Here is a 22509-nt window from a genome sequence, read left to right as displayed (position 1 = left end):
CAGGTTAGGCTGATTGGAGAGTCTAAATTGCCTGTGCCTGTGGGTGTGAGTGAATTCCTGCCTTTCGCCCTATGTATGCTGGGATAGGCTCCAGCGACCCTGTTCAGGATAAGCGGGTTAGGATAATGAATGAATTAATGAACTTTATTCTACCTTCACGTCACCTCATGAGCCAGGACATATATTAATATCTAATAAAATTAAACAATGTTTTTTCCCTCCTTCTTTTCATGTGGCTCCCCCTGCCTCTGAATGAACAACCTGGTGCCAACTTAAGGTAAGACATCATTATTTTTCTCTCTGATGAATTGCATGTGTACACTGGTGCCTGTTTTAAAAGCTGTAAAAACTCAGAGTGGGAGTGAACTTCATGCATATGAACCTCCTAAGAGGCCCCTGTAGGGGTCAGGAGTCTCTGGTCTTAATATCAAGAAACAAATACTCTACTGTTATGAGAACTACACTACAAGGGTTTTGTTCATTGCGTTTCACACATAAACACAGGTCAAATGAAACTTTCATAGTAGCAGACTGCTCAACGGAGAGGGCAGGAGACGGAAGGAGGTGTGACAGAGGAAGGACTGAGAGTGAGGGGGGCAGTTTAAAAGAGGGATGAAGACTGGCAGGAGTGGGAGAGATGGTGAGACCTGAGAATGAAAGTGATGAGGGAGAGCAGAAAAGAAAGGGTGAGAGTAAGGGAAAAAGGAGATACAAAGACTATGGATGTGCTTGTTGAAAAAGCATAATACAACACCTGCCAAATCAGTTCTTGCCACATGATCATATCTTATACCCAACAATATTTTTTACACTTTTTGTTTGGTGAGCAGACTTTACCAGACTGACTTGTACAGCTTATATGTTTTCATATTATTAGTTTATGCAGCAGTTTACTTTGCTTACTGAATCGTTTCTGTGTATATTTATCTGCACCTGTGGAGTCTACAGTTACCGCAGCACTACAGCAAATGTGTGCATGGCATTAATTGAGACGACAGTACTATCTAAATCAAAGTACAGTAAGCTTTCCAGCACCGTGTGTGCGCCACTGTATGGCAAAACCGCGTCTTTGCTAAAGCTCTTCAAGAGTATCTCAGACGAGGGAGAGGGAGACAGAGACAGAGACAGAGAGAGGGAGTACTCACTCAGTTTGTACTCTGAGTGTCGCTGTTGATCAAGGAGACCATTTTGTGGTTTTCCGACGCTTTTGCTCCTCCTTTTTTTGTCTCTCACTATGAACGCGATGTGCTGCGACCCACCTCTTTTCTCCGGTCGGAACAGATCTTGACGGACTGCTGATTTCTAATTGTTTTTGAGGATATCTAAAAATAAGAGAAGTGGGATTAATGTACATACATAGTATCTGCCTGCCATAATCAGAGAATGGACCAGCTGCAGTACGTCGGAGGAAAGATTTCCTGGGCTATGAAACGGCAAGTGCTATTTTCAGCCATATTGCTTTGCGCTACGGACATAGTGTTTGCGCAGATTCGGTACTCTATCCCAGAAGAGATGCCAAAGGGATCGTTTGTTGGGAATTTTGCGAAGGATTTGGGGGTTGATATTAAAAGAATGGTCAACGGCAAAGCGCGCATTGTCGCTGGTTTAAACAGCCAGTATATTCGACTGGATGTTGACAAAGGGGAGTTGGTGGTGATGCAGAGGATAGACAGAGAAAAGCTTTGTGAGCAGACGGTTCCGTGCTCGATTAGCTTCGAGGTGATTCTTGAGAATCCTTTGGAAATGTATCAAACTACGGTGGAAATTCTTGATATTAACGACAACCCTCCCGCGTTTCCCAGAAAAGAAATTAGATTGGAGATCAGTGAATCAGCCCAGTCTGGTGCACGCTTTGTCTTAGATAATGCCATGGACCCAGATGTTGGTATAAACTGTCTTCAGAGCTACTCTCTCAAACCGAGAGATAATTTTGATTTGAAAATTAACAACGGGCCGGAGGGAAGCAAGTACGTGGAAATGGTGTTGAAAGCACCTCTGGACTGGGAGAAGGAGCGCGAACACACGTTGTTGTTGACTGCAGTGGATGGCGGCAGCCCACAGAGGTCCGGTACGCTCAGAGTACATGTCACTGTTTTGGATGCAAATGACAACGCTCCTGTCTTCAGCCAAGCGATTTATAAAGCGAGTATACAAGAAAATGCATCGATAGGAACGTTGGTTACTGTGGTAAACGCAACCGATGCAGATAAAGAAGGCGACTCTAAAATAACATATTCTATTACGCATTTGACAACAAACATTGGAGAATTGTTTGAAATTGATTCTGATTCCGGTGAAATAAAAGTATCTGGTAATATAGATTATGAAGTGATGAAAAAATATGAAGTAAACGTGCAAGCAAAAGACCAAGGGGGGCTAACAGACTCTTGTAAAATTCTAATTGAGATTACTGACGTAAACGATAATGCACCAGTCATCACGCTAACTTCTCTCTCTAACCCCATACCGGAGAGCGCGTCACCTGGCACTGTTGTTGCTATTATTAATGTGCAAGACATGGACTCTGAAAGAAATGGTGAGATTGTGTGTGGCATTGCGCCAAACCTCCCATTCAATATAAAGAAATCGCTTTCGAATTATTACACTTTAGTCACTGACACAGTTCTGGATCGAGAAACGTATTCAAAATATAATATAACCATAACTGCTACGGATAGAGGGACACCCGCTCTCATGAGCAGCTACATAATTGCTTTACAGGTATCTGATGTCAATGACAATGCCCCTTACTTCGAAAAAACAGATTATGTCACTTCTGTGCAGGAAAATAATTCACCTGGCGTGTCGATATTTTTGTTGCAAGCTAGAGATGACGACTGGGGACCAAATGCTCGTATCTCCTACTTTCTCGAAGATGTAGACATAAAAGGGTCGCCGGTTTCGTCTTATGTTTCTGTAAACTCAGACACGGGTGTGATTTATGCAGGGCACTCGCTGGATTATGAACAAATCAAACGGTTTCAGGTTCATATAATAGCTCAAGATGGGGGCTCCCCGCCACTGAGAAGCAACGCAACACTGACTATCTTGATCCAAGACCAGAACGATAACGCGCCCCAGATTCTGTACCCTGTGCAAACTGGTGGCTCTCTGGTGGCTGAAATGGTGCCTCGTTCGGCTGATGTTGGCTATCTCGTCACTAAAGTGGTCGCTGTAGATGTGGACTCCGGACAGAATGCCTGGCTTTCATATAAACTGTTGAAATCGACAGACAGAGCGCTGTTTGAAGTGGGCCAGCAGAATGGAGAAATAAGAACTTTACGTCAAGTAACTGATAAAGATGCTGTGAAACAAAGACTAACCGTTGTAGTGGAGGACAACGGGCAGCCCTCTCGCTCTGCTACAGTGAATGTGAACGTGGCGGTGGCGGATAGCTTCCCGGAAGTGTTCTCAGAATTTGTCGACTTAACGCAGGACAAAGATTACAACGACAGCTTGACTTTTTATTTAGTTTTGGCCTTGGCGGCAGTCTCCTTCCTCTTCATTTCGTCTGTAGTAGTCATGATATCCATAAAAGTCTACAGATGGAGACAGTCGCGCATCTTCTATCAATCCAATCTCCCAGTTATTCCTTATTATCCGCCCCGTTACGCAGACGCTGGAGGTACAGGAACTCTGCAACATGTTTATAATTACGAGGTGTGCAGGACCACTGACTCCAGAAATAGTGACATTAAATACCTCAGACCCATCAGTCAAAGCCTTTTGAGTGTTGACATCGATGGCACTGAGACCCTGCCGAAGGAAACAATGTCATCCTGCGGCGCAGATCAACCAACTTTGGTAAGTAAATTGTAACAAGGCGAATGTTATGTAATATTATAGATAGAATCTATTCATGTGTTTTCACCGTTTTCCTATATTTGATGCTTGCTGCGAATATATTAAGTTGGCAAAACGGTGTTTCCCTGTGTAACAGTGATGACAGCGCCGACTCAGCTGAACATTTACTCGAGTAAATATAGGTGCACGTGTATTCATGGACAAATACATATGTTTATTTGGTTGCTGGGGGATGTGTATTGCTGTGGTTTATTAATGGTTTTCTGCTGTGTCGCTGTCCGCTTCTGTGGTGCTGAAATCCCCAAGGTCTGTGCTCAGCTGTACTGGCCTTTTTTGAATATGGAGTATTCTGATGATAGGGCAGTTTGTGAAAGGATAAGGGAACAACTAACAAATAAATATACTATTTGAAGGAAATCTGGACAATGACATGACCATAGAACTGTCAAATGTCAACCACAAGAATAAAAATACAAATACCATTTTAGTTGCCACCGATACATTTTGTATTAAATTAATGAATGTCTGTAGTAACCTACTGATAGCAGTACTAAAGTGGTAGTTGATCGAACAATTGTAATTATAATGGCTGTAATAGCGACTCTTGATCATATTGGCAATAATAATATGAATATGGGCGGCACGGATGGTGCAGTGGGTAGCACTGCCGCCTCACAGCAAGGAGGTCCTGGGTTCGAATCCCCGTCGGCCGGGGCCTCTCTGTGTGGAGTTTGCATGTTCTCCCCGTGTCTGCGTGGGTTTCCTCCGGGTACTCCGGTTTCCTCCCACAGTCCAAAGACATGCAGGTTAGGCTGATTGGAGAGTCTAAATTGCCCGTAGGTATGAATGTGTGAGTGAATGGAGTGTGTGCCCTGCGATGGACTGGCGACCTGTCCAGGGTGTATTCCTGCCTTTCGCCCAATGTATGCTGGGATAGGCTCCAGCCCCCCTGTGACCCTGTTCAGGATAAGCAGGTTCGGATAATGGATGGATGGGAATATGAATATGAATATGAAAAATACCAATACTACTAATAATAATAAACATAATGAGAACAGCAATGCTAATGAAAATAATAATAATGTTTATTGTTATCATTACTACTACTACTACTACTACTACTACTATTATTATTATTATTATTATTATTATTTATTTTTATTTATTTATTTTATCATTATTATGTGATCTCTACAAAAAACTTTATTCACAATAAAAGCTACCCGTAGACAAGTAAAACATACAAATACATTTACAAACATTTTCTACACATAAAAAACACATTAATATGAGTTCAAATAACAGACACGACTTTTTTTTATAGTTAAAGAGTTCTAAAACATGAAATACAGTGATCAGAGAAACATAAAACACATACCAACACCTTATTTTATACAATTGGTTTGAAGAATTACGCATACTCACTAGTTTCAAGCTGTATTCCGTAGAAGGCTGCCAGTCTCCATTTTGGACTCTGAGTGCCGCTGTTGGTCAATAAGACAGAGGCTGGCTGTACTTACAGAGCCCCTCCCATCAAATTATATTTAGCATGAGCAGAGGAGAAGACAGATTTCCACTACCTTTACGGACCTGCATTAATCAGTAGCCTGCACACCAACGGATTTCTCGATTTCATATCCGACGTGAAGCCACTTGCGGATTTGTGCGATTTCATATTTTAATTCTTCCTGAAGGAATTATTAATATCTTTGGAACTGAAATGGCTGTGCGTCAACAACAACGTTCGCTCCAGTGGCAGGTACAGTTGTTCGTGTGCGTGTTTGTGTCTAATGGGGTTTTGGCACAAGTCAGATACTCCATCCCGGAAGAAATGCCGAAAGGGTCTTTGATAGGGGATATTGCAAAGGATTTGGGATTGGATGTGTGGAGACTTAAATCGGGTCGTGCTCGTGTTGTTACTGAGGACAGCAGCGATTGTGTGGACCTGAATGCGGACAAAGGGATTCTGCTGGTGAAAAAACGCATAGACCGAGAGGAGCTGTGCGGTCAGACGTCTCCTTGCAGCTTCAGTTTCGAAATGGTCCTGGAAAATCCAATGGAATTGTTCAGCATTACAGTTGAGATTCTTGATATTAACGACAATTCTCCCGTATTTTCAAAGAAAGAAATTACACTGGATATAAGCGAGCTGGCAGTGATCGGAGCTCATTTTATCTTGGGCAGCGCCGTGGATGCTGATGTAGGTATAAATACGCTTCAAAGCTACAGTTTGAAACCCACCACGCATTTTAATCTGAAAGAGCAAACCCACGCCGATGGGAGTAAATACGCAGAGATGGTTCTGCAGAGTCCTCTCGACAGGGAAAAGCAGGGCGAGATGTTTTTAACACTGACTGCTGCTGACGGGGGAAACCCACAGCGGACGGGGACTGTGAATATACGAGTCATTGTTCTGGATGTCAATGACAATGCGCCTGTTTTCAGCCAGGCCGTATATAAAGCCTCTGTTATAGAGAACTCTCCAGAAGGAACTCTAGTTGCAGTAGTCAACGCTACAGACGCAGACGAGGGCACCAATGGTGATATAACGTATTACATTGATCAGGCCACACAACAAAATACCGGCTTGTTTACTTTGAATCCAGAAAATGGGGAAATTAAAGTGTTGGGTAATATAGATTTTGAAAAGTCCAAACATTATCAAATGAATGTGATAGCGAAAGATAGAGGATCTCTGTCCAACTCATGCAAAGTAATAATTGAAGTCATCGACGTTAATGACAACCCTCCCGTTATAGCGTTGACATCTTTTTCTAACACTATCTCGGAAGATTCTGAGCCAGGCACTACTGTCGCTATCATTAGCGTTAAAGACTCGGACTCGGGGATGAATGGACAGGTGAATTGCAGCGTTAGTCCGTCATTACCCTTCAAGATAAAATCTTCATTGACAAACTATTATACGTTGGTAACTGACAGCATTTTAGACCGCGAGGCCATCTCGGAGTACAACATTACAATCACAGCGGCCGATCGAGGCGTTCCCTCATTGCGCAGTAATAAAACACTCCTGGTAAAAGTCACCGATATAAACGACAACGCACCAGTATTTCAGCAAAGTACTTATGAAAGTCGCTTGTTAGAAAACAACTCTCCAGGCGTGTCAATAGCTTCTATTCACGCCAGCGACATAGATTGGAATGAAAATGCTCGAGTATCTTATTTCCTTGAAGATACACAAGTAAATGGCTCTCCTGTTTCGGACGTCGTTTCTGTCAACTCTGAAACAGGCGTGATGTACGCTGTGCGCTCATTTGATTACGAACAAATCAAGTCGTTTGAAATTATTGTGAAAGCACAAGATGGGGGCTCGCCTCCTCAAAGTTGCAGCACAAGTGTTAAAATCTTTATCCAAGACCAGAACGATAACGCACCTCAGATCCTCTACCCAGTACATGCTGGTGGCAGTCTGGTGGCGGAAATGGTGCCTCGTTCTGCAGACGTTGGATATCTAGTCACTAAAGTGGTCGCTGTTGATGTGGACTCTGGACAGAATGCCTGGCTCTCATATAAGTTTCTGAAAGCGACAGACAGAGCGCTGTTTGAAGTGGGCTCACAGAATGGAGAAATAAGAACTTTACGCCAGGTCACTGATAAAGATGCTGTGAAACAAAGACTCACTGTTGTAGTTGAGGACAACGGACAGCCCTCTCGCTCTGCTACAGTGAATGTCAATGTGGCTGTGGCGGACAGCTTCCCGGAAGTGCTCTCGGAATATACAGATTTTACGCAAGATAAGGATTACAACGACAACTTGACTTTTTATTTAGTTTTGGCATTGGCGGTTGTTTCCTTCCTCTTCATTTCGTCTGTAGTAGTCATGATATCCATAAAAGTCTACAGATGGAGACAGTCTCGCATCTTCTATCAGTCCAATCTCCCAGTTATTCCTTATTACCCACCCCATTACGCAGACGTTGGAGGCACAGGAACACTACAACATGTTTATAATTACGAGGTGTGCAGGACTACTGATTCCAGAAATAGTGACATTAAATACCTCAGACCCATCAGTCAAAGCCTTATGAGTGTTGACGTAGCTGGTACTGAGACCCTGCCGAAGGAAACCTTGTCTTCCGGTAGTGCAGATCAAGCAACTTTGGTAAGTAAATTGTGACAATGCGAATACTGATAATGGCATAGGTATAATCTATTCAGATGTTTTCACTGTTTTCCTATATTTGATGTCTGCTGATGGTTGAGTTCTCAATGTGGTCAAAACGGTGTTTCCCTGTGTAACAGTGATGCCAGCGGCGACTCAGCTGAACATTTCCTCCAGTAAATATAGGTGCACGTGTATTCATGGACAAATACATATGTGTATTTGGTTGCTGGGGGGTGTGTATTGCTGTGGTTTATTCATGGTTTTCTGCTGTGTCGCTGTCCGCTTCTGTGGTGCTGAAATCCCCAAGGTCTGTGCTCACCTATACTGGCCTTTTTTGAATATGGAGTATTCTGATGATAGGGCAGTTTGTGAAAGGATAAGGGAACAACTAACAAATAAATATACTATTTGAAGGAAATCTGGACAATGACATGAGCATAGAATTGTCAACCACAACAATAAAAATGGCAATACCATTGTAGTTGCCACAGATACTTTTTCTATAAAAATGAATGTTTGTAGTAGCATACTAATAGTATTACTAAAGTAATAGTTGCTAGAACAATTGTAATTATTATGGCTGTAATGACGACTCTTGATCACATTGGTAATAATAATTAAAGTGATAATAATAATATGAATAATACCAATGCTACTACTACCAATAATAACAATAATGAGAACAGAAATCATGATAATAATAATAATAATAATAATAATAATAATAATTATAATAATAATAATAATAATAATAATAATAATAATAATAACAATAATAATAATAATAATAATAACGTGAATAATAATCATTATTATTACATTTATGTGATCTCAACAAAAACATTTTCAAAATGAAAGCTAACCGGAGATAAGTAAAGCATACACGTACACTTACATACATTCTCTTTATATATTTGAAAACACACATTTGCTAAATATCTGTGTGTTCAAATCATACACACGACTTTTCTGATTGTTACAGGGTTCGAAAACATGAAATACAGTGATCAGAGAAACATAAAACACATACCAACACCTTATTTTATACAATTGGTTTGAAGAATTACGTATACTCACTAGTTTCAAGCTGTATTCCGTAGAAGGCTGCCAGTCTCCATATTGGACTCTGAGTGCCGCTGTTGGTCAATAAGACAGAGGCTGGCTGTACTTACAGAGCCCCTCCCATCAAATTATATTTAGCATGAGCAGAGGAGAAGACAGATTTCCACTACCTTTCCGGACCTGCATTAATCAGTAGCCTACAGACAAACGGATCGCTTGATTTTATATCCGACGTGAAGCCACTTGCGGATTTGTGCGATTTCATATTTTAATTCTTGCTGAAGGAATTATTAATATATTTGGAACTGAAATGGCTGTGCATCGAGAACAACGTTCGCTCCAGTGGCAGGTACAGTTGTTCGTGTGTGTGTTTGTGTCTAATGGGGTTTTGGCACAAGTCAGATACTCCATCCCGGAAGAAATGTCGAAAGGGTCTTTGATAGGGGATATTGCAAAGGATTTGGGATTGGATGTGTGGAGGCTTAAATCGGGTCGTGCTCGTGTTGTTACTGAGGACAGCAGCGACTGTGTGGACCTGAATGCGGACAAAGGGATTCTGCTGGTGAAAAAACGCATAGACCGAGAGGAGCTGTGCGGTCAGACGTCTCCTTGCAGCTTCAGTTTCGAAATGGTCCTGGAAAATCCAATGGAATTATTCAGCATTACAGTGGAGGTTCTTGATATTAACGACAATTCTCCCGTATTTTCAATGAAAGAGATTACACTGGATATAAGCGAGTCAGCGGAGATCGGGGCTCATTTTATCTTGGGCAGCGCAGTGGATGCTGATGTAGGTATAAATACGCTTCAAAGCTACAGATTGAAACCCACCACGCATTTTAATCTGAAAGAGCAAACCCACGCCGATGGGAGTAAATACGCAGAGATGGTTCTGCAGAGTCCTCTCGACAGGGAAAAGCAGGGCGAGATGTTTTTAACACTGACTGCTGCTGACGGGGGAAACCCACAGCGGACGGGGACTGTGAATATACGAATCATTGTTCAAGATGCCAATGACAATGCGCCTGTTTTTAGCCAGGCCGTATATAAAGTCTCCGTCATAGAGAACGCTCAAGAAGGAACTTTAGTTGCAGTAGTCAGCGCTACTGACGCAGACGAGGGAAATTATGGCCATATAACATATTACTTTGATCAGGCCACACAACAAAATAACGGCTTGTTTACTTTGAATCCCGAAAATGGGGAAATTAAAGTGTTGGGTAATATAGATTTTGAAAAGTCCAAACATTATCAAATGAATGTAATAGCGAAAGATAGAGGATCTCTGTCCAACTCATGCAAAGTAATAATTGAAGTCATCGACGTTAATGACAACCCTCCTGTTATAGCGTTGACATCTTTTTCTAACACTATCTCGGAAGATTCTGAGCCAGGCACTACTGTTGCTATCATTAGCGTTAAAGACTTGGACTCGGGGATGAATGGACAGGTCAACTGCACTGTTAGTCCGTCGTTACCCTTCAAGATAAAATCTTCATTGACAAACTATTATACATTGGTAACTGACAGCGTTTTAGACCGCGAGGCTATCTCTGAGTACAACATTACAATCACAGCGGCCGATCGAGGCGTTCCCTCATTGCGCAGTAATAAAACACTCCTGGTAAAAGTCACCGATGTAAACGACAACGCACCAGTATTTCAGCGAAGTACTTATGAAAGTCGCTTGTTAGAAAACAACTCTCCAGGCATGTCAATAGCTTCTATTCACGCCAGCGACATAGATTGGAATCAAAATGCTCGAGTATCTTATTTCCTTGAAGATACACAAGTAAATGGCTCTCCTGTTTCGGACGTCGTTTCTGTCAACTCTGAAACAGGCGTGATGTACGCTGTGCGCTCATTTGATTACGAACAAATCAAGTCGTTTGAAATCATTGTGAAAGCACAAGATGGGGGCTCGCCACCTCAAAGTTGCAGCACAACTGTTAAAATCTTTATCCAAGACCAGAACGATAACGCACCTCAGATCCTCTACCCAGTACATGCTGGTGGCAGTCTGGTGGCGGAAATGGTGCCTCGTTCGGCAGATGTTGGATATCTGGTCACTAAGGTAGTCGCTGTTGATGTGGACTCTGGACAGAATGCCTGGCTCTCATATAAACTGCTGAAAGCGACAGACAGAGCACTGTTTGAAGTGGGCTCACAGAATGGAGAAATAAGAACTTTACGCCAGGTCACTGATAAAGATGCTGTGAAACAAAGACTTACTGTTGTTGTTGAGGACAACGGACAGCCCTCTCGCTCAGCCACAGTGAATGTCAATGTGGCTGTGGCGGACAGCTTTCCAGAAGTGTTCTCGGAATATACAGATTTTACGCAAGATAAGGATTACAACGACAACTTGACTTTTTATTTAGTTTTGGCATTGGCGGTTGTTTCCTTCCTCTTCATCTCGTCTGTAGTAGTCATGATATCCATAAAAGTCTACAGATGGAGACAGTCTCGCATCTTCTATCAATCCAATCTCCCAGTTATTCCTTATTACCCACCCCATTACGCAGACGTTGGAGGCACAGGAACACTACAACATGTTTATAATTACGAGGTGTGCAGGACCACTGACTCCAGAAATAGTGACATTAAATACCTCAGACCCATCAGTCAAAGCCTCATTAGTGTTGATATGAATGATACCGAGACAATGCCGCATGATCAAAAGACGTCGACTCCAACCGAAGAATGTTCAACACTGGTGAGTGTTGCTACTACTTTATGAATGAATTTCATGGAATGTCTTTTCACATGTTTTTATAGTATATATACTGTATATTTCAGGTCTGTCTGTAAGTATTTGGACAGCGATACCATTGTGTTGCTATGGCGCTCCAGCACATATAATTTTAGAGGACCAAAAGTAATTGGACAACTGGCTGCTCTTGGGCAGATTTGTTAAGTTTCATCATTGCATGTATAAAAGAGCCAGGAAAAGGTCTGCAGTTGATTCTAGGAGTGCCATCTGCATTCGGAGCATTGTTGTTGTCTCTCTTGTGGAAATACTGTATATGTTGTCTCTGTGCCTTATATACAACAAGTTGAACATATTATAGTTGGCAAATATATATTTTAAAAGCCTCTGTGATAAGTACTAAACAACAATGTATTGGACAAATGTATTAATTCATTTCAAATTAAGACGCCAGTGCTTGTGCAATCGATATTGTTGATTAAAAATGTGATTTTTTTTTTATTAGTCAACTCCTATTAAGAGTGCATTTGGCATTTCATGTTTAGAGCTGTAATTCTCTTTCATTTCTGTGAGTGCCGCTGTTGGTTAACGCGACGGAGCTGGAGTCGGTTCTCAGCAGGACCTCCCCCACCCAAGTGCTGGGCGAGACTGCCAGCCCGACTGCAGCATACTGTAGTCAGAGAGAAAGAATAGCGTACACGGAGCGGTGTATGTCATCGAGACACCGTACCATCGCTAATATAAAGGATAAAATACAATTGCAGAGGATTGCCTTCGTGAACGTTTGTCTGTTCATACCATCTACCTGAAACATTCAGAAATATCTGGATTTTAAAATGTTATCAAGAGAGGACTTCATTTTACCGTCATGGCAAGTCGTCGTCGTTATTCTTTGTTTGCTCACCAACGAATTAGTTGAGGGGCAGATTCGATATTCTATTCCAGAAGAAATGGTTAAGGGCTCATTTGTCGGTAACATCGCGGAGGATTTGGGACTGAGCGTGCAGCGTTTGGTGAGTGGCAGGGCTCGTGTTTTAACCCGAGGCAGCAGCCAGTACGTGGACTTGAATTTGGAAAAAGGGGTTTTGGTTGTGAACGAAAGAATAGACCGAGAGCAGCTGTGCGGCCTTGTTTCGCCGTGCAGTTTCAATTTCGAGCTGATCCTAGAAAATCCGATAGAACTGCATCGTGTGGCTGTAGAGGTACTGGACATTAATGACAATGCTCCTGTTTTTCAGGTGAAAGATATACAGTTAGAAATAATGGAATCGTCTCCTTTGGGAATGCGATTTGCACTGCAGAGGGCAGTTGATCCCGATGTGGGTGTTAACGCTCTTCAGAGCTATACGCTGAAGCCTACTAGCCATTTTAATTTGAAACTGCACAGTCAAACCGATGGGAGTAAATACGTAGAGATGGTTCTGCAGAGCCCGCTGGATAGGGAAAAACAGAGCGAGCTCTCTCTAACTTTAACCGCTTCAGATGGCGGTAACCCACAAAAGTCGGGTACTTTAAAAATACATATCGTTGTCCTGGATGCAAATGATAACGCGCCTATATTCAGCCAAACTCTGTATAAGGCATCTGTATTTGAGAATGCGATAATAGGCACCATAGTGACCGCAGTCACAGCTTCGGACGCAGACCAAGGTTCCAATGGCCGTATCGCATATTGTTTCGCGCAGGTCACTTCCACTGCTTTCGAAATAAACGAGAAAACGGGAGAGATTAGGGTGGCAGGACCAATCGATTTTGAAAAGACAAAGTTTTATGACATTAATATTCAAGCAAAGGACGAGGGGGGCCTTGTAGATTCAAGTAAAGTTTTAATTGATATAATAGACGTAAATGACAACAAACCTGTAATATCTGTGATGTCATTCTCAAGTAATGTGCCGGAAGATGCACCAATTGGTACCACAGTAGCTGTCATTAACGTGGAAGATGCGGACTCCGGAAAAAACGCCCAATTTCAGTGCAAGATTAATAATGACATCCCCTTTAAAATAACCTCATCTTTGACCAATTATTACGCATTGCTCACCGACTCCACCTTAGACAGAGAGGAAACATCTGCGTACAGCATAACCATTACCGCTAGTGATGAGGGCTCTCCTAGCCTCTCTAGCAATAAAACTTTCACAATGAACATCTCCGATGTGAATGACAACATCCCGATATTTTCAAAGAGCGAATACACTGCACACGTGAAAGAAAATAATCCACCTGGTCTCTCGATCATGTCAGTGACGGCGAGAGACTCGGACTGGAACCAAAACGCTCGAATCTCTTATTTACTTCAGGATAAACCCATTGACGGAACCCTCGCTGCTTCATTCATTTCCCTTAATTCCGATACAGGAGTTATACACGCCGTGCGGTCATTCGATTTTGAACAGCTTAAGAGCTTCCGAATTGAAATTGTGGCGCGCGACGGCGGCTCTCCGTCACTGAACAATAGCGCGACGGTCACAGTAAACATACAGGACCAGAATGATAATGCTCCGCAGATTCTCTACCCGGTGCAGTCTGGCATTTCTCTGATGACTGAAATGGTGCCTCGTTCAGCAGACGTGGGGTATCTTGTCACAAAGGTGGTGGCTGTCGACATGGACTCTGGACAGAATTCCTGGCTTACATACAAACTGTTGACGGCGACAGACAGGTCGCTGTTTGAGGTGGATTTGCAAAACGGAGAGATACGAACCTTGCGTCGGGTCACGGATAAAGATGCTGCAAAACAAAGATTTACTGTTGTAGTTGAGGACAGTGGGCAGCCCTCTCGCTCAGCAACTGTAACCGTTAATTTAGTGGTAGCAGACAGCTTCCCAGAAGTGCTTTCAGAATTCAATGACTTCACGCAGGACAAGGATTACAATGACAACTTGACTTTTTATTTAGTCGTGGCCTTGGCTGTAGTCTCTTTCCTCTTCATATCTTCCTTAGTTGTTATAATATCAGTAAAAATCTACAGATGGAGACAGTCCCGCATTTTCTATCAATCCAATCTGCCAATTATTCCGTATTATCCACCACGTTACGCAGACGCTGGGGGAACAGGAACTCTACAACACGTGTACAATTACGAGGTGTGCAGGACCACTGACTCCAGAAAGAGTGACTGTACATTTATGAGACCCTGTAGTCAGAGCGTTTTAATGCTGGACCCCAGCGCCACAGAGACAATGCAGCACGTGCAGAAAGAAGAGCATCTCCTGGGAGATTCTGACTCTTCAGCCGAGGTGAGATTATAACGGTTCATTTTTCCTTATTGCTTTTTACTTCTTTTGGGAATCATTTTTCTCATTTTTCTGAATGTACATATTTTCGGAGTAGTTACACAATTTATTTATTTATAATTGATGTATTTATTACTTGTTTATTTACTGATTGATTGATTTATTGATTGATTGGTAATTTCGTCCATATATTAGTGAAGTTTATATTCAGTAAGGAGATACCAGGGCCATGGCTCAACTTTGCAGACAAAGCCCGAAGGATTATTTTTGACAGTCCAAGGGAACTTGAAGTGCTTTTTCATTATATTGACTATTGTATCCTACTAACTGAAGTAGCCTAGTGTAGTATTGTCACATGCAAGCATGTCACATATGTAATACTTCAGAGCATTGTTGGTTTGCTTTTGACGCTATTTTGTGCAAGCAATCCCACGAATGTCATTCATTTTATTCGATTTTAAATGGACAGATATCGCAGTGGAGATGAGAGAAACACGATGTGAACAATTAAGAGATGTAATTTTAAAAAGTCATATTGAACCCCTTGTGTGCATTGCGTACATTGTACTCTAAGTGCCGCTGTTGGTCAGCGGAGCACTGTGAGCTAACTGGTATTGCACCGCCCATCTCTGTGCTTTGCATTATGATTCAGAGACAGGGAGGCTCGGGCCACTTCCTCTGCTATCATTTCGCACAGCAAGACCTGTTTGTGTGGATTACGAAGCCAAATATCCTTATTTTTCAACGACCGTTTCCATTTGGATACAGATTTGGATACAGGTTTCGCCGTTTACCATGTTTCGATCGGGATTAAGGCTAACGAGAGGACGTGGAGGGCAGAACGCCTTCTCGATCACACGGATTGTTCATCTTTTCCAAAATCAGTTGATTTTGGTTTTGTGCCTCGCAGAGATTGCTTTTGGGCAGATCCGCTATTCCGTCCCCGAGGAGATGAAAAGGGGTTCGTTCGTGGGTAACATAGCTCAGGATTTGGGGATCGACCCGAAAAGAATGAAATCTGGCAGCGCACGCATTGTAAGCAGCGACAGCAGTGAGTACATTGAGCTACATTTAGACAAAGGGATTCTGGTTGTCAGAGAGAGGATAGACAGAGAACAGCTATGCGGTCAAACGACCCCGTGTAGTTTGAGCTTTGAAGTGATAATGTCGAATCCGATGCAGTTGCACAGCGTTGTGGTGGAAATATTAGATGTTAACGATAACGCTCCGCTCTTTACTGAGAATGAGATTAAATTAGAAATTTCTGAATCAGCTCTACCGGGGACGCTTTTTTTACAAGAGAGCGCCACAGATCCCGATGTTGGCATTAATGCGCTACAGAGCTATTCATTGAACCCAACAACTCATTTTAATATTAAAATTCAGACCAGCCCAGATGGCAGTAAATACGTGGAGATGTTTCTGCGTGCGCCTTTAGACAGAGAGAAGGAGGATAGCCTAGTGCTAACACTGACTGCAGTGGATGGCGGGGAGCCGCAGAGGTCTGGCACGGTGAGAATAAGCATTTTGGTTCTTGATGCGAACGACAACGTACCAGTTTTCACGCAGTCAGTATATAAAGCGGACGTCATGGAAAACGCACCCAAAGGCACTCTGGTGACAGCCGTAAGTGCCGCAGATGCGGACGATGGTTTGTATGGTCACGTGACTTATCATTTCGCTCGCATTTCCTCTGAGATTGTAGAACTGTTTGCACTGGACGAAACCAACGGTGAAATAACCGTGAGGGGAGTCATTGACTATGAAAAAAACAAACATTATGAACTAAGCATCCAGGCGAAAGATCAAGGGGGGCATATGGACTCCACAAAATTAATTATTGACGTTACTGATGTAAACGACAACACTCCTGTGATAGCGCTTACCTCGTTCTCCAGTCCGATCTCTGAAGACTCTGTTAGTGGCACGACTGTCGCCATTATTAATGTGAAAGATCCGGATTCGGGCATAAATGGACAAATAGACTGCTCAATCAATAAACACGTCCCATTTACAATTAAGTCCACTTTAAAAAACTATTATACTCTTCTGACCGAGGGGCCGTTGGACAGGGAGCGCAATGGCGAATATAATATCACATTTACAGCTGTGGATAAAGGAACACCTCCGCTTTCCAGCAACAAAACCGTCACACTAAAAATATCCGATGTGAACGATAACGCGCCTGTTTTTGAGCGCAGCTTCTACACTGCCCGTGTGATGGAAAACAATGTGCCAGGGTTGTCTGTTTTTTCAGTACAAGCGCGTGACTCTGATTGTAATCAGAATGCTCGAATATCCTACTTAGTTGTAGATTCTGAGGTCGGCGGGATTCCGGTGTCATCCTACTTTTCCGTGAACTCTGAGAACGGAGTCATCCATGCCCTGCGCTCTTTTGACTACGAGAAGATAAAGGCTTTCCAGTTTCGCGTAAAAGCGCAAGATGGGGGCTCTCCTCCACTGAGTAGTAATGTGACGGTTAAAATCTTTATCCAAGACCAGAACGATAACGCCCCTCAGATTCTCTACCCAGTACAGACTACTGTCTCTGCTGAAATCGTTCCTCCTTCAGCAGAAGTTGGCTACCTTGTAACTAAAGTTGTCGCTGTTGATGTGGACGCCGGACAGAATGCATGGCTCTCGTATAAACTGCTAAAGGCGACAGACAGAGCGCTGTTTGAAGTGGGCCCACAGAATGGAGAAATACGAACTTTACGCCAGGTCACTGATAAAGATGCAGTGAAGCAAAGGCTTACTGTTGTAGTGGAGGACAACGGACAGCCCTCTCTATCGGCTACAGTGAATGTGAACGTAGCGTTGGCGGATAGCTTCCCGGAAATGTTGTCTGAATTCAGTGACTTTACGCACGACAAGAATTACAATGACAACCTGACGTTTTATTTAGTCATGGCCTTGGCTGTAGTGTCTTTCCTCTTCATATCTTCATTAGTAGTAATCATATCAGTGAAAATCTACAGATGGAGACAATCCCGAATCTTCTATCAATCCAATCTGCCAATCATTCCATACTATCCACCCCGTTACGCAGACGCTGGAGGAACAGGGACTCTACAGCACGTTTATAATTACGAGGTGTGCAGGACCACAGACTCCAGAAAGAGTGACTGTACGTTTATGAGACCTTGTAGTCAGAGCGTTTTAATGCTGGACCCCAGCTCTACAGAGACAATGCAGCACGTGCAGAAAGAAGAGCATCTCCTGGGAGATTCTGACTCTTCAGCCGAGGTGAGATTATAACGATTCATTTTTCCTTATTGCTTTTTACTTCTATTGGGAATCATTTTTCTAATTTTTCTGAATGTACATATTTTCGGAGTAGTTACACAATTTCGGTTCTTATCATATTTTATTCATTAATAATTGATGTATTTATTATTTGTTGATTTACTGATTGATTGATTGGTCATTTCGTCTGGATAGTAGTGAAGTTCACTTACATTCCGTAAGGAGATACCAGGGCCATGGCTCAACTTTGCAGACAAGGCCCGATAGATTATTTTTGACACTCCAAGGGAACTTGAAGTGCTTTATTATTATTATTATCACATATGTAATATTTCAGAGCATTGTTGGTTTGCTTTCGATGCTATTTTGTGCAAGCAACCCTACGAATGTCATTCATTTTATTCAATTTTAAATTGACAGATATCGCAGTGGAGATGAGAGAAACACGATGTGAACAATTAAGAGATGTAATTTTAAAAAGTCATATTGAACCCCTTGTGTGCATTGCGTACATTGTACTCTAAGTGCCGCTGTTGGTCAGGGGAGCGCTGTGAGCTAACTGGTATTGCACCGCCCATCTCTGTGCTTTGCATTATGATTCAGAGACAGGGAGGTTCGGGCCACTTCCTCTGCTATCATTTCGCACAGCAAGACCTGTTTGTGTGGATTACGAAGCCAAATATAGTTATTTTTCTACGACCGTTTCCATTTGGATACAGATTTGGATACAGGTTTCGCCGTTTACCATGTTTCGATCGGGATTAAGGCTAACGAGAGGACGTGGAGGGCAGAACGCCTTCTCGATCACACGGATTGTTCATCTTTTCCAAAATCAGTTGATTTTGGTTTTGTGCCTCGCAGAGATTGCTTTTGGGCAGATCCGCTATTCCGTCCCCGAGGAGATGAAAAGGGGTTCGTTCGTGGGTAACATAGCTCAGGATTTGGGGATCGACCCGAAAAGAATGAAATCTGGCAGCGCACGCATTGTAAGCAGCGACAGCAGTGAGTACATTGAGCTACATTTAGACAAAGGGATTCTGGTTGTCAGAGAGAGGATAGACAGAGAACAGCTATGCGGTCAAACGACCCCGTGTAGTTTGAGCTTTGAAGTGATAATGTCGAATCCGATGCAGTTGCACAGCGTTGTGGTGGAAATATTAGATGTTAACGATAACGCTCCGCTCTTTACTGAGAATGAGATCAAATTAGAAATTTCTGAATCAGCTCCACCTGGGTCTCGTATTTTACAGGAGAGCGCCACAGATCCCGATGTTGGCATTAATGCGCTGCAGAGCTTTTCATTAAACCCAACCAGTCATTTTAATATTAAAATTCAGACCAGCCCAGATGGCAGTAAATACGTGGAGATGTTTCTGCGTGCGCCTTTAGACAGAGAGAAGGAGGATAGCCTAGTGCTAACACTGACTGCCGTGGACGGCGGCGAGCCGCAGAGGTCTGGCACGGTTAGAATAAGCATTTTGGTTCTCGATGCGAACGACAACGTACCAGTTTTTACGGAGTCTGTATATAAAGCTGAGATCTTGGAAAACGCACCCAAAGGCACTCTGGTTACGACCGTAAGTGCAGCAGATGCAGACGAGGGTTTGAATGGTCACGTGACTTATCATTTCACTCGCGTTTTATCTGAGATTGCGCAACTGTTTTCAATAGATGAGAACAGCGGCGAAATAACAGTGATGGGAAACATCGACTATGAAAAAAACAAACAATATGAGTTCAACATACAGGCAAAAGACCAAGGGGGGCTTATGGATTCAACAAAAGTAATTATTGAAGTTGTTGACGTCAACGACAATGCCCCTGTGATAGCGCTTACCTCGTTCTCCAGTCCGATCTCAGAAGACTCTGTCAGTGGCACGACTGTCGCCATTATTAATGTCAAAGATCCGGATTCGGGCATAAATGGACAAATAGACTGCTCAATCAATAAACACGTCCCATTTACAATTAAGTCCACTTTAAAAAACTATTATACTCTTCTGACCGAGGGAGCGTTGGACAGGGAGCGCAATGGCGAATATAATATCACATTTACAGCTGTGGATAAAGGAACACCTCCGCTTTCCAGCAACAAAACCGTCACACTAAAAATATCCGATGTGAACGATAACGCGCCTGTTTTTGAGCGCAGCTTCTACACTGCTCACGTGATGGAAAACAACGCGCCAGGCTTCTCTGTGTTTTCAGTACAAGCGCGTGACTCTGATTGGAATCAGAATGCTCGAATATCCTACTTAGTTGTAGATTCTGAGGTTGGCGGGATTCCGGTGTCATCCTACTTTTCTGTGAACTCTGAGAACGGAGTCATCCATGCCCTGCGCTCTTTTGACTACGAGAAGATTAAGGCTTTCCAGTTCCGCGTAAAAGCGCAAGATGGGGGCTCTCCTCCACTGAGTAGTAATGTGACGGTTAAAATCTTTATCCAAGACCAGAACGATAACGCCCCTCAGATTCTCTACCCAGTACAGACTACTGTCTCTGCTGAAATCGTTCCTCCTTCAGCAGAAGTTGGCTACCTTGTCACTAAAGTTGTCGCTGTTGATGTGGACTCCGGGCAGAATGCCTGGCTCTCATATAAACTGCTGAAAGCGACAGACAGAGCGCTGTTTGAAGTGGGCCCACAGAATGGAGAAATACGAACTTTACGCCAGGTCACTGATAAAGATGCAGTGAAGCAAAGGCTTACTGTTGTAGTGGAGGACAACGGGCAGCCCTCTCTATCGGCTACAGTGAATGTGAACGTAGCGTTGGCGGATAGCTTCCCGGAAATGTTGTCTGAATTCAGTGACTTTACGCACGACAAGAATTACAATGGCAACCTGACGTTTTATTTAGTCATGGCCTTGGCTGTAGTGTCCTTTCTCTTCATATCTTCATTAGTAGTAATCATATCAGTGAAAATCTACAGATGGAGACAATCCCGAATCTTCTATCAATCCAATCTGCCAATCATTCCATACTATCCGCCCCGTTACGCAGACGCTGGAGGAACAGGGACTCTACAGCACGTTTATAATTACGAGGTGTGCAGGACCACTGACTCCAGAAAGAGTGACTGTAAGTTCATGAGACCCTGTAGTCAGAGCGTTTTAATGCTGGACCCCAGCTCTACAGAGACAATGCAGCACGTACAGAAAGAGACTCACATTCTGGACGAGCCGGAGTCGCCATTACAGGTGAGGTTATTTATTAGATGTATTTCCTTTCATGGATACATTTTACGCATGGACTTCTTATGCTACTTATTGACATTCCATTAGACTTATAACTAAATGTGGATTACAAATATGATATAAAACCTCAAATATCATTTTCTGTTTGTGGAGTTATTCTTGTTTAAGATGCTCTCTTAATCGAATTTTACATTAGCCATCATTCTCCAGCAGTATTCTCCTATAACAGCCATTATATTACTTTTCGTGATGTAATGTACTTAACTGATTATCCGATTTGGGTATATTACAAGCGTTTCTGAATTGCCGTTGCTTAAAAGAGGTGCTTATCTGATACGCGCTTGTTGGCGGCTCTTCATTGCCATTTAAAACAGTAAAACAGGGTAAATTGCAAGGAGTGAAGAGCCAAACTAAAAATGAAAATTAACATCAAAATTAATCAAAAACACATATTGAATCTGTAATTTACCAATTATTCATCATTTAATGTTTTTTTTTCCTGTTAAACTATATCTGAAATGACTGAAATGGAAAAGATGTGTGTATTACATGCCTAATTTCTAGTACCTGAGATGATGAACGCGCTTGCAATATCTGCATGATTTCTTATGTCTTTGGTTAAATTATGAAATTATAGCATGTCATTGTTTTATTCTTTCGATATTTAGGCCTGATCAGTTTTTGAAAATGGTTTACACTTGGTCGTTTTTTCCATTTCTCCATTTCTTTTTGTCCTTATTTTGAGATATTTTTACAACATATTTTTAGTCTATTATTATTATGGTGGGTGCTGGATAGCACTGTGGTGTGGTGTATTTTCTCTGTGATGGATTCACAACCTGTTCAGTGTGTACTCCTGTCTCACCCAAAGCATGCCTGGATAGCTCCCCCCTTCCCTATTCCCCCACCCCGAGCCTGATCGGGAATAAGCCGGTTAGATAATGGATTGATGGATGGATGATGATGATGATGATTATTATTAGACAAAGAGAACTAGTTTGGAATTGTACACGTAACGGGTGTGTTTCTGGATTTGGACTCTGAGTGCCGCTGTTGAATAGTGCAGTGAATTTATCATTTAGTCTTCGGAAGGACCTCCCATCTCTGGGAGGTGCTGACGGAAACGGA

At 42.6% G+C, this 22509-nt stretch overlaps 5 protein-coding genes across 5 annotated transcripts; all 5 read left to right on the top strand.

The window, feature by feature from the left end:
• Nucleotides 1–1383: 1383 nt before the first annotated feature.
• Nucleotides 1384–3819, top strand: LOC133123575 (protocadherin beta-4-like). Its single transcript, XM_061234046.1, has 2 exons — nucleotides 1384–1750; nucleotides 3038–3819. Exons 1-2 carry the CDS (start codon nucleotides 1384–1386, stop codon nucleotides 3817–3819), a joined length of 1149 nt encoding a protein of 382 aa, XP_061090030.1.
• Nucleotides 3820–5524: 1705 nt separating this feature from the next.
• LOC133123574 (protocadherin beta-4-like) lies at nucleotides 5525–7942 on the top strand. The gene is made up of 2 exons (XM_061234045.1): nucleotides 5525–5868; nucleotides 7156–7942. The coding sequence occupies exons 1-2, from the start codon at nucleotides 5525–5527 to the stop codon at nucleotides 7940–7942; spliced, it is 1131 nt and encodes a 376-aa protein (XP_061090029.1).
• A 1360-nt stretch (nucleotides 7943–9302) lies between these two features.
• On the top strand, nucleotides 9303–14956 carry LOC133123573 (protocadherin beta-1-like). The gene is made up of 4 exons (XM_061234044.1): nucleotides 9303–9658; nucleotides 10946–11708; nucleotides 12629–12890; nucleotides 14169–14956. The coding sequence occupies exons 1-4, from the start codon at nucleotides 9303–9305 to the stop codon at nucleotides 14954–14956; spliced, it is 2169 nt and encodes a 722-aa protein (XP_061090028.1).
• A 780-nt stretch (nucleotides 14957–15736) lies between these two features.
• Nucleotides 15737–18199, top strand: LOC133123572 (protocadherin gamma-A11-like). The gene has a single exon (XM_061234043.1). It carries the CDS (start codon nucleotides 15737–15739, stop codon nucleotides 18197–18199), a length of 2463 nt encoding a protein of 820 aa, XP_061090027.1.
• Nucleotides 18200–18781: 582 nt separating this feature from the next.
• LOC133123571 (protocadherin gamma-A10-like) lies at nucleotides 18782–22300 on the top strand. The gene is made up of 4 exons (XM_061234042.1): nucleotides 18782–18800; nucleotides 19049–19334; nucleotides 20622–21384; nucleotides 22253–22300. The coding sequence occupies exons 1-4, from the start codon at nucleotides 18782–18784 to the stop codon at nucleotides 22298–22300; spliced, it is 1116 nt and encodes a 371-aa protein (XP_061090026.1).
• Nucleotides 22301–22509: the final 209 nt, after the last annotated feature.

Source organism: Conger conger, chromosome 3, assembly GCF_963514075.1.
Source record: "Conger conger chromosome 3, fConCon1.1, whole genome shotgun sequence".
In the NCBI taxonomy this organism is placed as follows: Eukaryota; Metazoa; Chordata; class Actinopteri; order Anguilliformes; family Congridae; genus Conger; species Conger conger.
Note: the sequence above shows the minus strand (reverse complement) of the source record. Positions and strands in the feature narration are given on the sequence as shown.

Coding starts and splice junctions, on each gene's coding strand:
- LOC133123575 (XM_061234046.1), top strand. CDS start 1,384: ATGGACCAGCTGCAGTACGTCGGAGGAAAGATTTCCTGGGCTATGAAA. Junction 1,751..3,037: donor GAATCCTTTGGAAATGTATC/AAACTACGGTGG, acceptor GAAGCAACGCAA/CACTGACTATCTTGATCCAA.
- LOC133123574 (XM_061234045.1), top strand. CDS start 5,525: ATGGCTGTGCGTCAACAACAACGTTCGCTCCAGTGGCAGGTACAGTTG. Junction 5,869..7,155: donor CTGGAAAATCCAATGGAATT/GTTCAGCATTAC, acceptor TCAAAGTTGCAG/CACAAGTGTTAAAATCTTTA.
- LOC133123573 (XM_061234044.1), top strand. CDS start 9,303: ATGGCTGTGCATCGAGAACAACGTTCGCTCCAGTGGCAGGTACAGTTG. Junction 9,659..10,945: donor ATGGAATTATTCAGCATTAC/AGTGGAGGTTCT, acceptor CACAACTGTTAA/AATCTTTATCCAAGACCAGA. Junction 12,891..14,168: donor AAATCCGATAGAACTGCATC/GTGTGGCTGTAG, acceptor ACAATAGCGCGA/CGGTCACAGTAAACATACAG.
- LOC133123572 (XM_061234043.1), top strand. CDS start 15,737: ATGTTTCGATCGGGATTAAGGCTAACGAGAGGACGTGGAGGGCAGAAC.
- LOC133123571 (XM_061234042.1), top strand. Junction 19,335..20,621: donor ATGCAGTTGCACAGCGTTGT/GGTGGAAATATT, acceptor TGTGACGGTTAA/AATCTTTATCCAAGACCAGA. Junction 21,385..22,252: donor AGCCGGAGTCGCCATTACAG/GTGAGGTTATTT, acceptor TCTCACCCAAAG/CATGCCTGGATAGCTCCCCC.